Source organism: Hyperolius riggenbachi, chromosome 11 (assembly GCF_040937935.1).
Source record: "Hyperolius riggenbachi isolate aHypRig1 chromosome 11, aHypRig1.pri, whole genome shotgun sequence".
Classification (NCBI taxonomy): domain Eukaryota; kingdom Metazoa; phylum Chordata; class Amphibia; order Anura; family Hyperoliidae; genus Hyperolius; species Hyperolius riggenbachi.
This window is the reverse complement of record NC_090656.1, coordinates 4,200,347-4,215,264: the sequence shown is the minus strand read 5'-3', so window position 1 is coordinate 4,215,264 and position 14,918 is coordinate 4,200,347. Positions and strand designations below refer to the sequence as shown.

General features: G+C 47.5%; 1 protein-coding gene and 1 long non-coding RNA gene across 3 annotated transcripts in view; one reads left to right on the top strand and one right to left on the bottom strand.

The window, feature by feature from the left end:
- Positions 1-14,918, bottom strand: part of LOC137538725 (uncharacterized) — a 221,490-nt gene that overhangs the window by 60,317 nt on the left and 146,255 nt on the right. The window lies entirely within an intron of this gene.
- The window catches only part of LOC137538724 (adhesion G-protein coupled receptor G1-like), a 140,091-nt gene continuing 136,956 nt past the window's right edge, over positions 11,784-14,918 (top strand). Inside the window, exon 1 of the mRNA XM_068261026.1 lies at positions 11,784-11,848. Coding sequence (XP_068117127.1) covers positions 11,812-11,848 — 37 coding nt within the window. The 5' untranslated portion in view covers positions 11,784-11,811. The remainder of the gene's footprint in view (positions 11,849-14,918) is intronic.

Genomic DNA, 14,918 nt, shown 5'->3' with positions numbered 1-14,918 from the left:
TTAAATTCTGAAAATTATCACATGTGGCGACATCTTTAGTCCTGTCAGGTGCAGCTCTGAGGAATGTTTGTTTGTGAGAATTCTGAAGCCAGTGAAAATATACCTGGTTTCCCAGAATGCTCTGGGGAGAAAATTCTGCATAGCTAAACAGTCTAGGCTAAACATCACTGGGAGGGCAGGGCTGCATGTAATATATAGCAACAAATAAATATAGAACGTGTTTCTGATGCTGAAACCAGAAAATGTAACGTTAAAAGTGGGTATCCTGAATAGTTTACTGCATTCTGCTGTATGTCACTACAGGGCCTCTTTGCTGCATTCTGCTATCGGTCACTACAGGGCCTCTTTACTGCATTCTGCTATATGTCACTACAGGGCCTCTTTACTGCATTCTGCTATATGTCACTACAGGGCCTCTTTACTGCATTCTGCTATGTCACTACAGGGCCTCTTTACTGCATTCTGCTATATGTCACTACAGGGCCTCTTTACTGCATTCTGCTATATGTCACTACAGGGCCTCTTTACTGCATTCTACTATATGTCACTACAGGGCCTCTTTACTGCATTCTGCTATATGTCACTACAGGGCCTCTTTACTGCATTCTGTTATATGTCACTACAGGGCCTCTTTACTGCATTCTGCTATATGTCACTACAGGGCCTCTTTACTGCATTCTGCTATATGTCACTACAGCGCCTCTTTACTGCATTCTGCTATATGTCACTACAGGGCCTCTTTACTGCATTCTGCTATATGTCACTACAGTGCCTCTTTATTGCATTCTGCTAAATGTCACTACAGGACCTCTTTACTGCATTCTGCTATATGTCACTACAGGGCCTCTTTACTGCATTCTACTATATGTCACTACAGGGCCTCTTTACTGCATTCTGCTATGTGTCACTACAGGGTCTCTTTACTGCATTCTGCTATATGTCACTACAGGGCCTCTTTACTGCATTCTGCTATATGTCACTACAAGGCCTCTTTAATCCAAAGCCATACCAATCCTAGGATTTATTTATGTCACAGAATATCTCTCCCACACCGGTGTGACTACTGGTGGTCACACAGCCACACAGGAGCCCAGCGCAATGAGGGACCGTCATACCCTGCTTATTAGTCCCAGAGCAGGATCGTCCACCAGGCAACCTAGGCAGATGCTTGGGGCCTACTTGGTATCAAGGGACCCACCCACCACCTTTTCTGACCCCTCTCCACATCAACGTACCACAAGGACCCCAAATCTATTACCTTTCCTCGTGCCCGATTACATCTTATCCATCTCTGGGTAGTCCTGGTGGGCGGCGGCTTCCTGTCAGTGTGGGCCGGGCTTAGCAGTGAGTTCACCTGCTCATTAGGGATAATCAGTAAGATGCAAATTTTTCCGAAATTATGAACATTTTTATGCAGTTTGAAAACAGACCAATCAATTTTAACCCAGGTTTACACTGATTGGTCCATTTTCAAACTGCATATATTTGCATAAAAATTTACATAAATCTGCATCAACTCGGAACAATTTGCATATCTGAGATCATTCCTTACTTAAGGTGCGTACACACATGCGACTATAGTCGTTTGTAACGATCGTTCCCCGATCTTTACCAACGACGATCGTTACAAAAAACGAACCACCGACTATTAAGGCAAATATAACGAACGACCCAAATCGCTACAAAAGAAAGTTCTGTCTCGGCGGATTTTTTCCAACGACGATCGTTTGCAAAAGTAGTACATCGTTGGAAACGATCGTTCGTACTAGGCTTGACATGCGCATTTCGCTATTTCTCCATGAAACTTCTCATTTTTATGCGCAAGCGCAATAGTTGCTTTACGTGATGTAACGTTCGTTCTAACGATCAGATCGTTACACACATTTTAAAACTAACTTTACTTAGGTCGTTTTTTCATCAATTAAAAGTTCGTTCGTCGTTCTCAACGAACGATCGTTGTCGCATGTGTGTACGTAGCATAAGCCGGCCAGGAGCTTGCTAGAGCTTGGATGTTGGAAACGTCCCCACTATGGAGTCACACTGTGGCCTTTCTCGGATAGCCATTCGGCTTACAGGGAAGAGGCACTTGTGGCCGGGGACCAATGTTCAGCTATTAGTGGAAAAAGGGAATATTAATGCCTGGCTGGTACACACGTGCAATTTTGATTGGCCAATTTTGCCACTTCCATGTAATATGAGAGCTTACCTACATGATCTGTTCATAGTTTTCAAAGTCTGTTGCCCCTCCTACTACAAAGAGGTGGTAACATTGGCCAGTGATCGGCCAATCAAAATTGGATGCATGTACGCACCTTCAGTAAAGCCATTAGCGATAAGAGATGTTTGTCTAAAGTCGCATTCACAGTGGGACGTTACGGTCGCATGTTATAAAGTTTTAGGGCCGTTTCCACTTGAGGCGCGTGGCGGCACTTCCTGATCTGCGGTTATGCCGACGAATCCCATGCCATGCACGGCTATGGGATTCGCACAGTTTCGGATGGAAAAGCTGGCCGAATCGCTAGCACTTGCGATTCGGCCGGCGGCTCCATTACTCCTTATGGCAGTTTCCCCGTACGATTTGCCTGCAGGGAAACTCTGCGGATTCGGCCTGGTTTCCGCGCAAGTGGAAAGGGGCCCTTATAACGCAGCTTACCGCACTGCAATGCTAATCCTATGGGCCGCTCACAGTGCGACGTTAAAGTCGCGTTAAAAATGTTGCGTTGTGGTAACTCAATGATTGCACTGTGCTACCCCTTAACGCAGACACGTTGCGACTTTGACATTGCATTAAACCGCAGCGTCCCACTGTGAATACAGCCTAAAGAGTCAACACATGTTGAATACTACGAGCAGATTATCATTCATAAAAGTGTGTTCGGTAAAAAAATCCGGGCGGGAAAATACAGCAATCGGTATTTTAGACTTCTGTGTGCTCATTCATAAAAATGTTTACAATTGCGATAGCAGTGCGGTGATTTCCCAAACTAAGCTGGCGGTAACATGAGGAGCTGCCTGAGTTATTACATTTTCTCCACAGCGTTACAATAAAAGAGGCATCCTTAGCTTCCCTTTAGATGTACATGTTTTGTTGTACTGCCTCTGCTTGCCCTGAGGCCTGGAACCCACTGCAAAACGCTATCGCTAATCGCAAGCGCTAGCATTTTGTATGAGCAGTTTGTCAGCGGTTTCATGAGCGTTTTAGGAAGTGATTTTACAAAGTGTATCAATTTGCCAGCGGTTGTGTAGCGATTAACGATTAGCATTTTAAAGTCTGATTGGTCCTTTCAATTAATTTTAATTTTGTTACAGTGTGTGGTAAGGTTAAAACGCTAGCAAAATCGCTCCATGCAGGTTTTAATGAGCGATTAAGCCAGCGTTTATATACTTTACATTGAAGCTCAAACGCTCCCAAAATGCTGCATGTCCTGCGTTTGCGATTTGAGGAATCGCAAACGCTCCAGTGGAAGTTGACCCATCCATTAACATTAGCTGAGCGTTTTGGCAAAACGCTAGCGTTTTGAATCGCTCCAGAAATGCTCACAAAACCGCTCTTGTGGGTTCCAGCCCTGAATCTGTCTATTAGGCTTCTTTCACACTAAGACGTTGCGTAAGGTGCTACGTTAAGGTCGCATAACGTGCACCTAACGCAACGCGTGGTGGTGGCAGAGTACGTTAGCACAGAGCCGCGTTAAGCAGCTCTTTGATGCGTCCGTGATGCGTACTATATTACGCATGCGCTGGTGGAGACCACGTGAGCGGAACACTCCGCATTACGTGGTCCCACCAGTGATGTCAGCACAGTGCAGTGAATATTAATTAGCCATGTGGCTAATCACTGCGCCTGTGCAAGCAGGCTAACGCAGCAAAGCCGCTCTAACGCCATAGCATGCTGTACTTTAGATTGACGTGCAGCGTTACAATGTAACGCAACGTGGGCACTGTGAACAGCCCATTGCAGTTACATTGCTGTGCGTTGGGGAGCGTTACAGGCTGCACTAACGTGCGCCTGTAACGTCTCACTGTGAAAGCAGCCTAATGCTACGTACACACATGCGACAACGATCGTTCGTTGTCAACGTCGAACGAAATTTTAATTGATGAAAGAACGACCTAAGTAAAGTTAGTTTTAAAAGGTGTGTAACGATCAGATCGTTAGAACAAACGTTACATCACGTAAAAGTAACTATTGCGCCTGCGCATAAAAATGAAAAGTTCCATGGAGAAATAGCGAAATGCGCATGTCAACCCTAGTACGAACGATCGTTTCCAACGATGTACTACTTTTGCAAACGATCGTCGTTGGGAAAAATCCGCCAAGCTAGATCATTCATTTTGAACGATCTAGCTCGTCCGTCGTTAGACTTCATGGTCGTTGGCTGCTTTTTTTTCAAACGATCGTCGTTTGAAAGGATCGGGGAACGGTAGTTTCAAACGACTATAGTCACATGTGTGTACGTTTGAAACGATCTGTCCCCGATCGTTTAAAAAAAAGCAACCAACGATCATTAAGTCTAATGACGGACGAGCTAGATCATTAAAAACGAACGATCTACCTTGGAGGATTTTTTCCAACGACGATCGTTTGCAAAAGTAGTACATCGATGGAAACGGTCGTTCGTACTAGGCTTGACATGCGCATTTCCCTATTTCTCCATGAAACGTCTCATTTTTATGCGCAAGCGCAATAGTTGCTTTACGTGATGTAACGTTCGTTCGAACAATCAGATCGTTACACACAATTTAAAACTAACTTTACTTAGGTCGTTCTTTCATCAATTAAAAGTTTGTTCGTCGTTCTCAACGAACGATCGTTGTCGAATGTGTGTGCGTAGCATTAGTCTTTCTAAACGATCTATTTAATTGCCGCAGCTTAGAAGAACTTCAAGAAATGTTACACATGCAGGCTTTCTGATGTGAAATATATCTGAAAACCGGTACCCAGGAGGTTAAAAAACACAGCCTGGGTATTCTGGGAAGCCTTTTTTGTTCTGTTCTCACTGCTGCTGCCTGGGAGGTCTGTCTCCATTAAGGCCTCCTTTCCACGAACTGTTGAGCTGTGTGCTCAGCAAGCAGTTACCAGGCAGCAACAAGCAGTTACTAGGCAGCAGTGAGCAGTTAAGAGAATTTGAGAGGCATTTCACTGCCTATTGACAGTTTGTGGAAAGGAGGCCTAACTTAGCTGTTATCCGCAAGCTTATCACCTCTTCCAAGGGAGCGGTATTCTCCGGCCCAATAACGCCTGCTCTAATCTATGCATTGACATTTACTGACATGTATTGAGATAATTACAGCACTGCTCGGGAATGTCAGCTGTTTTCAGCATTACCACATGCAGCAATGCTTTATGAATGATATCCTATGTAGGTAAACCCTCATATTACATGGAAATGATAACGTTGGTCAGTGAATGGCCAATCATAATTGAAAGTGTGTACCATTCTTAATCTAGCTGGCCAATAGCAATTAAAAATTGCTCACCAACACACCTAAATGCAGCAACCTTACAAATGACCCAAAACATTTCATAAACACCCAGAAAGTTTAATGACACCAACATTGCTGCCAATTCTAAAGGAATGTAAGGTACTTATCCGTTAGCCGGGCGCATCCTCTAGGTGGCGACAAAACTCCACCAGAGTTACATCTTTCCCTACTATCCATGGCGGCCTGGAGGGGGAATAGTAATTGGCGCCACCTAGAGGATGCGCCCGGCTAACGGATAAATACCGAATTTAATCAGCAACTGTGATCATTTATATGCTCAAGGTTGTTGCTTCTTTTCATTTGGAGTTGAATCTGGCCCCAGGAAGCACTTCAGGGAGATGGGATTGCTGGGTTCACACTGGGACGTTATTGTCCTGCGTTATTACCTCACTGCAATGCTAAGGTTGGCTTCACACTGCGGATTGGTGGCAGTGGTGCGGTGCACTAAAACAGCGTTCTGGGATTAGGTAGTACGCCATGATCCTGGCAGCTGGCCAGGCAGGAAGTGACACTCACTTCCTGTTGGCGTATTGATGACGTGCGTGGAAGCGTATAGCTAAAATACGCCTCCGTGCTTGTGCGACTCGGAAAGCTGTGGCGGTTAGTTTAAAAACACGCACGTCGCCATAGACTTACAGGTTGCTGCAGGAGCCGCACGGTAACATAGGTATGCGCTGGCGTTGGGGTATTCCGGTGCAGCGTACTACACCGCAGACAATGTGAGCTCCCCCCATAGACTCTCATTGCCCAGCGCCAGGCTGATACTTTCTGTACATATAACCTGACACGGCTCCAACCAACATTTCTTCATTCAGCTTCACACCATGTGACATAATTATACACCTGAGGGGGCGGGGCCTCCACATACCTGTAATCACACACCCTGGGAGGCGGAGTCTCATCTGACTAGACAATGGCAAACAATGTCTGCAATATAACCTCTGCAGCCACACAAGGACAGAAAGGATCCTGTAACCTCTTCCCTGCCAGAGACTAATGTAACCCCTTCCCTGCCAGAGAGACTAATATAACCCCTTCCCTGCCAGAGAGACTAGTGTAACCCCTTCCCTGCCAGAGACTAATGTAACCCCTTCCCTGCCAGAGACTAATGTAACCCCTTCCCTGCCAGAGAGACTAATGTAACCCCTTCCCTGCCAGAGAGAAAATGTAACCCCTTCCCTGCCAGAGACTAATGTAACCCCTTCCCTGCCAGAGACTAATGTAACCCCTTCCCTGCCAGAGAGACTAATGTAACCCCTTCCCTGCCAGAGAGACTAATGTAACCCCTTCCCTGCCAGAGACTAATGTAACCCCTTCCCTGCCAGAGACTAATGTAACCCCTTCCCTGCCAGAGAGACTAATGTAACCCCTTCCCTGCCAGAGACTTGTGTAACCCCTGTCCTGCCAGAGACTAATGTAACCCCTTCCCTGCCAGAGACTTGTGTAACCCCTTCCCTGCCAGAGAGACTAATGTAACCCCTTCCCTGCCAGAGACTAATGTAACCCCTTCCCTGCCAGAGACTAATGTAACCCCTTCCCTGCCAGAGACTAATGTAACCCCTTCCCTGCCAGAGAGACTAATGTAACCCCTTCCCTGCCAGAGACTAATGTAACCCCTTCCCTGCCAGAGACTAATGTAACCCCTTCCCTGCCAGAGACTAATGTAACCCCTTCCCTGCCAGAGAGACTAATGTAACCCCTTCCCTGCCAGAGAGACTAATGTAACCCCTTCCCTGCCAGAGAGACTAATGTAACCCCTTCACCTGCCAGAGAGACTAATGTAACCCCTTCCCTGCCAGAGACTAATGTAACCCCTTCCCTGCCAGAGACTAATGTAACCCCTTCCCTGCCAGAGAGACTAATGTAACCCCTTCCCTGCCAGAGACTAATGTAACCCCTTCCCTGCCAGAGACTAATGTAACCCCTTCCCTGCCAGAGACTAATGTAACCCCTTCCCTGCCAGAGAGACTAATGTAACCCCTTCCCTGCCAGAGAGACTAATGTAACCCCTTCCCTGCCAGAGAGACTAATGTAACCCCTTCCCTGCCAGAGAGACTAATGTAACCCCTTCCCTGCCAGAGACTAATGTAACTCCTTCCCTGCCAGAGACTAATGTAACCCCTTCCCTGCCAGAGAGACTAATGTAACCCCTTCCCTGCCAGAGACTAATGTAACCCCTTCCCTGCCAGAGAGACTAATGTAACCCCTTCCCTGCCAGAGAGACTAATGTAACCCCTTCCCTGCCAGAGAGACTAATGTAACCCCTTCCCTGCCAGAGACTAATGTAACCCCTTCCCTGCCAGAGAGACTAATGTAACCCCTTCCCTGTCAGAGAGACTAATGTAACCCCTTCCCTGCCAGAGAGACTAATGTAACCCCTTCCCTGCCAGAGACTAATGTAACCCCTTCCCTGCCAGAGAGACTAATGTAACCCCTTCCCTGCCAGAGAGACTAATGTAACCCCTTCCCTGCCAGAGAGACTAATGTAACCCCTTCCCTGCCAGAGACTAATGTAACCCCTTCCCTGCCAGAGAGACTAATGTAACCCCTTCCCTGCCAGAGACTAATGTAACCCCTTCCCTGCCAGAGACTAATGTAACCCCTTCCCTGCCAGACTCCTGTAACATATTTTTCCCTGCTAGGGACAGGCAGATCAGCCCTCTGCAGAGTGCAGTCACATAGGACAGGCAGTGTGTTGGGTGCAGTTACATATGACAGGCAGTGTGTGAGTGGCAGTGTGTTGGGTACAGTCAGTGTGTGAGTGGCAGTGTGTTGGGTACAGTCAGTGTGTGAGTGGCAGTGTGTTGTTTACAGTCAGTGTGTGAGTGGCAGTGTGCTGGGTGCAGTCAGTGTGAGTGGCAGTGTGTTGGGTGAAGTCAGTGTGTGAGTGGCAGTGTGTTGGGTGCAGTCAGTGTGAGTGGCAGTGTGTTGGGTGCAGTCAGTGTGTGAGTGGCAGTGTGTTGGGTACAGTCAGTGTGTGAGTGGCAGTGTGTTGGGTGCAGTCAGTGTGTGAGTGGCAGTGTGTTGGGTGCAGTCCGTGTGTGAGTGGCAGTGTGTTGGGTGCAGTCAGTGTGTGAGTGGCAGTGTGTTGGGTGCAGTCAGTGTGTGAGTGGCAGTGTGTTGTTTACAGTCAGTGTGTGAGTGGCAGTGTGTTGGGTGCAGTCAGTGTGTGAGTGGCAGTGTGTTGTTTACAGTCAGTGTGTGAGTGGCAGTGTGTTGGGTGCAGTCAGTGTGTGAGTGGCAGTGTGTTGTTTACAGTCAGTGTGTGAGTGGCAGTGTGTTGGGTGCAGTCAGTGTGTGAGTGGCAGTGTGTTGCGTGCAGGCAGAGTGTGAGTAGCAGTGTGTTGTTTACAGTCAGTGTGTGAGTGGCAGTGTGTTGGGTACAGTCAGTGTGTGAGTGGCAGTGTGTTGGGTACAGTCAGTGTGTGAGTGGCAGTGTGTTGGGTACAGTCAGTGTGTGAGTGGCAGTGTGTTGGGTACAGTCAGTGTGTGAGTGGCAGTGTGTTGGGTACAGTCAGTGTGTGAGTGGCAGTGTGTTGGGTACAGTCAGTGTGTGAGTGGCAGTGTGTTGAGTGCAGTCACATAGGACAGGCAGTGTGTGAGTAGTTCTGTGTTGAGTATAGTCAGTGTGTCAGAGAGATAGGACAGGCAGTTTGTGAGTTGGATGCTGGGTGCAGTCAGTGTGAGTGGCAGTGTGCTGGATGCAGTCAGTGTGAGTGGCAGTGTGCTGGGTGCAAGCAGTGTGTGAGTGGCAGTGTGTTGGGTGCAGTCAGTGTGTGAGTAGCAGTGTGTTGAGTGCAGTCACACAGGACAGGCAGTGTGTGAGTAGTTCTGTGTTGAGTGCAGGCAGTGTGTGATTGGCAGTGTGTTGGGTGCAGGCAGTGTGTGAGTGGCAGTGTGTTGGGTGCAGTCACATAGGGCAGGCAGTGTGTGAATAGTTCTGTGTTGAGTGCAGGCAGTGTGTGTGTCAGTGTGTTGGGTGCAGGTAGTGTGTCAGGGAGATAGGCAGGCAGTGTGTGAGTAGCAGTGTGCTGGGTGCAGTCAGTGTGTGAGTGGCAGTGTGCTGGGTGCAGGCAGTGAGTAATTCTGTGCTGGGTGCAGTCAGTGTGTGAGTGGCAGTGTGTTGGGTGCAGTCAGTGTGGCAGAGAGATAGGCAGGCAGTGTGTGAGTGGCAGTGTATTGTGCGCAGTCAGTGTGAGTGGCAGTGTGTTGGGTGCAGTCAGTGTGTGAGTGGCAGTGTGCTGGGTGCAGTCAGTGTGTGAGTGGCAGTGTTTTGGGTGTAGTCAGTGTGTGAGTAGCAGTGTGCTGGGTGCAGTCAGTGTGGCAGGGAGATAGGCAGGCAGTGTGTGAGTAGCAGTGTGCTGGGTGCAGTCAGTGTGGCAGGGAGATAGGCAGGCAGTGTGTGAGTAGCAGTGTGCTGGGTGCGGTCAGTGTGGTAGGGAGATAGGCAGGCAGTGTGTGAGTAGCAGTGTGCTGGGTGCAGTCAGTGTGGCAGGGAGATAGGCAGGCAGTGTGTGAGTAGCAGTGTGCTGGGTGCAGTCAGTGTGAGTAGCAGTGTGTTGGGTACAATCAGTGTGTTAGTGGCAGTGTGCTGGGTGTAGTCAGTGTGGCAGAGAGATAGGCAGGCAGTGTGAGTAGTTCTGTGCTGGGTGCAGTCAGTGTGTGAGTGGCAGTGTGCTGAGTGCAGTCAGTGTGAGTGGCAGTGTGTTGGGTGTAGTCAGTGTGTGAGTGGCAGTGTGCTGGGTGCAGTCAGTGTTTGAGTGGCAGTGTGTTGGGTGCAGGCAGTGTGTGAGTGGCATTGTGCTGGGTGCAGTCAGTGTGTGAGTGGCAGTGTGCTGGGTGCAGTCAGTGTGTGTGGCAGTGTGTTGGGTGCAGGCAGTGTGTTGGGTGCAGGCAGTGTGTGAGTGGCAGTGTGCTGGGTACAGGCAGTGTGTAAGTGGTAGTGTGTTGGGTGCAGGCAGTGTGTGAGTGGCAGTGTGTTGGGTGCAGGCAGTGTGTGAGTGGCAGTGTGCTGGGTGCAGGCAGTGAGTAGTTCTGTGCTGGGTGCAGTCAGTGTGTGAGTGGCAGTGTGCTGGGTGCAGTCAGTGTGCTGGGTGCAGGCAGTGAGTAGTTCTGTGCTGGGTTCAGTCAGTGTGTTGGAAGATAGGCAGGCAGTGTGAGTAGTTCTGTGCTGGGTGCAGTCAGTGTGTTGGGAGATAGGCAGGCAGTGTGAGTAGTTCTGTGCTGGGTGCAGTCAGTGTGTGAGTGGCAGTGTGCTGGGTGCAGTCAGTGTGAGTGGCAGTGTGTTGGGTGTAGTCAGTGTGTGAGTGGCAGTGTGTTGGGTGCAGGCAGTGTGTGAGTGGCATTGTGCTGGGTGCAGTCAGTGTGTGAGTGGCAGTGTGCTGGGTGCAGTCAGTGTGTGAGTGGCAGTGTGTTGGGTGCAGGCAGTGTGTGAGTGGCAGTGTGCTGGGTGCAGGCAGTGTGTGAGTGGTAGTGTGTTGGGTGCAGGCAGTGTGTGAGTGGCAGTGTGCTGGGTGCAGTCAGTGTGTTGGGAGATAGGCAGGCAGTGTGAGTAGTTCTGTGCTGGGTGCAGTCAGTGTGAGTGGCAGTGTGTTGGGTGCAGTCAGTGTGTGAGTGGCAGTGTGTTGGGTGCAGTCAGTGTGTGAGTGGCAGTGTGCTGGGTGCAGTCAGTGTGTGAGTGGCAGTGTGCTGGGTGCAGTCAGTGTGGCAGAGAGATAGGCAGGCAGTGTGTTGGGTGCAGGCAGTGTGAGTAGTTCTGTGTTGGGTGCAGTCAGTGTGTTGGGAGATAGGCAGGCAGTGTGTTGGGTGCAGTCAGTGTGTTGGGAGATAGGCAGGCAGTGTGTTGGGTGCAGTCAGTGTGGCAGAGAGATAGGCAGGCAGTGTGTTGGGTGCAGGCAGTGTGAGTAGTTCTGTGTTGGGTGCAGTCAGTGTGTTGGGAGATAGGCAGGCAGTGTGAGTAGTTCTGTGTTGGGTGCAGTCAGTGTGTTGGGAGATAGGCAGGCAGTGTGAGTAGTTCTGTGTTGGGTGCAGTCAGTGTGTTGGGAGATAGGCAGGCAGTGTGTGAGTAGCAGTGTGCTGGGTGCAGTCAGTGTGTTGGGAGATAGGCAGGCAGTGTGTGAGTGGCAGTGTGCTGGGTGCAGTCAGTGTGGCAGGGAGATAGGCAGGCAGTGTGTGAGTGGCAGTGTGCTGGGTGCAGTCACATAGGGCAGGCAGTGTGAGTAGTTCTGTGCTGGAGGCTCCCCCTCCCCTCCTCCCTCTACAAACACTAAACAAAGCTTCAATTCTCCTCCTGCAGCCAGACGGACTGTAGCCTCCTCCGCCACTGACATGTCTGCGCTACTGGCACTGCTGCTGCTGCTCCGAGGTCAGTACCTGCTGCCCGTGTGTCTGTCTGTCCGCGTGTCCCCAGTGCTGCCCGTGTGTCCGCGTGTCCCCAGTGCTGTCTGTCTGTCCGTGTGTCTCCAGTCCTCCTGCTCAGCAGGGTGCCGGATGGACGGACTCTGGAAGCTTCATTATCCCCTATTATCCACACTTGTAATATAAAGGGCTGGGTGTCCCCCATACAGCGATCTGTATAGTATGTGGTGGTGAACAGGGGGGCAGAGATCACCAGGAAACTCTATCCAGGGAAATGTCTGTATAATCTGCTGGGAACAGCCTGACCCCCATCCTGCACCTGCCAGATGCCCCCCTGTCTGTCTGTCCATTATCCATCTTTCCATCCATCCATCCATCCATCCATCTTGTGTAGGAACCTGGATTCTTTTCTAGATAAGTTTGCCTTTGCACACATTCGCATTTTGTGTCTGTTATGTTATCACATTGTATTGTGTATGTGCTGCACCAGAGATTATTGTAGGTTGAGGTAGTTGGTATTATTTCATGTTACTGTGTATATAGCTACATACACATCAAAAGAGAGAATTGTGGTAAACGAGGAATGATAGTTCCACGATCTATAATGATATAATAATAATGTCTTAGTGATCAAGAGCAGATTGGACGTCAGAAATTATCGATTCAGCCCGTCGGCCTGAAGGGGAATTGTATCGTGTGTGTACCTAGCATTGAATGCAAGTTGTACCAATTTGACTTTAATGTTATGCTAGGTACACACCATACAATTTTTTGGCAGATTTACCTGGCAGATCGATTATCTCCAACATGTCCGATCTGAGGATCGATCGTTTTTTGGAGCGATTTTCTGATCGAAATCATAGAAGCAAACGAAAATCGATCAGAAAATCAGTCCAAAAAACGATCGATCCTCAGATTGGACATGCTGGAAATAATCGATCTGGCAACTAAATCTGCCAAAAAATTGTATGGTGTGGATGCAGCATTAGACGATTGCTCCCGCAATGCCAAACGACCCTTTTCTGATGTGATCGATGTGGAACGTGTGACAAGCACCATAGACTTTTCAGACACATCGTTTACAAATCGTTCATATCCTTGTACACACACTGCTGGCTATGAACATCTGCCAATGTGATCTGTCATGACGGTCATTTGAAACACGCAAGCATCGTTGTGAATCGTTCGTTTAAGCCGCCGTTTGTTTCATCAATTTCCAAACGATGTTTCAAAGAGAAATCGTTCATCGTTCGTTTTTACCGATTTCTCCTTCCCTTGTGTATGAAGCTTTAGGGGTGTATTATACATTTGTGTTGTGTTGCTTTGCTGCATTCTCTATGTTCTGTACTAGAGATACAAGTTGTGTGCTGTGTTGTGGATAGTGTGTAATAGAGATTTATATTTTGTTATACAATATTGTGTATGTAAGGGTGACAGATACCATATTACATTGATGTGCTGTTTAGCGTGTATGTAGTATAGATTCATGTTGTGTTATGATGCTGCATTCTGTATGTTGTGTTGCTTTGTGGTGCTGTAGTGTGTGTTTTCTGTAATAGAGATTAATGTTATGTTATACACAACGCAGGTATGTAGTAGGGTAAGATTTTATAATACATTGCAGTGCTGTTTTGTGCACGTGTGATATAGCTTGACATTGTGACATTATGCTGTGTATTGGAGAGTTGTACTGTTTTGTTTGTTTTGTTACAGAAATGTTATGCTGTTTTATCGAGCTGTATTGTGTATGTTTAGCAGAAGCTCTTATTCCAGAATTGTGGATATTTTGTAGCAGAATTGAATTCTGTGTTATAGCGAATGGTGGAGATTCCTGATGTATTGTTTAGTTCCTTTGCACATGTTCTGTTACGTAGATTTAGGTTGTGTGTTTGTGCTGTATTGTTTGTTTTTTTACTTAGGGTGCTGCATAGTGTATGTTGTGTAGCAGGTTTATCGAGTGGTTTTGTGCTATAGACATTCATACTTCTTTTGTTGTTTTATATATATTTATTTTAACACACACACACACACACACACACACACACACACACACACACACACACACATATACATACATACATACATACACACACACACACACACACACACACACACACACACACACACACACACACACACACACACACACACACACACACACACACACACACTATACACACTATATACACACACACACACACACACACACATATACATACATACATATACACACACACACACACACACACACACACACACACACACACGTCAAAGGGGCCACACCGCACGACCAAAACCTTCTGGTCATGCTTTACTGTAGCAATTCGCCACAAATCCGCCGACTACGCCACAATGGCCCCCATCTGGGGACTTGCCTGCTTTTTTTTTTTTTTTTTTTTTTTTTTACTCTTTTAGAAAGTGAGTAAGGTTATAGGCCAAGAAATCAAACGTATGAACACCTCACCGTCCTAATTGCAAATATCGCTCCTGCTCACATGGATTGTTCTGTCTAAAGGTGCCCACTAACAGTACAATATTTTCCTCAGATGCGATCATTCAATCAGATTTTTAGGATCAAATTGTACAGAAAACCACACAGTAAATGGAGAGAATCAACATGAAACAATTCTATGGTCAATTGGAATAAAGAATTTTGTGAATCGGAATATTGAATTTTTTGATTGTATCTGAAGATAGAAAGTGCCCTAATCGACCTGTTTGTGGAAATAATCGATAATTACCTTTTTGATTATTTACAATCCCGCAAATCTGATTGAATGATGGCATCTGAGGAAAATATTGTACTGCTAATGGTGCCCACTAACGGTACACGAAAATCAGAGGTTGGAAGGCATTGATGTTTTCCCCATTAATGGACCAATCTGAACCCCAGATGTGAAAAAACAAAGAAAAATGCGGCCAGAAACTGCAGGGATGAGTGTAAAGCAGGGCTCTCACTTTTGTGAAATCGCATGTGAATAAAACGCGCTATCACAATTATAATTACTACCAATGGATCGTCTGGAAATTTTTTTGCATTGTTCGTGTTTTCCGTCTTCGGTTTTTGAAGTTGAACA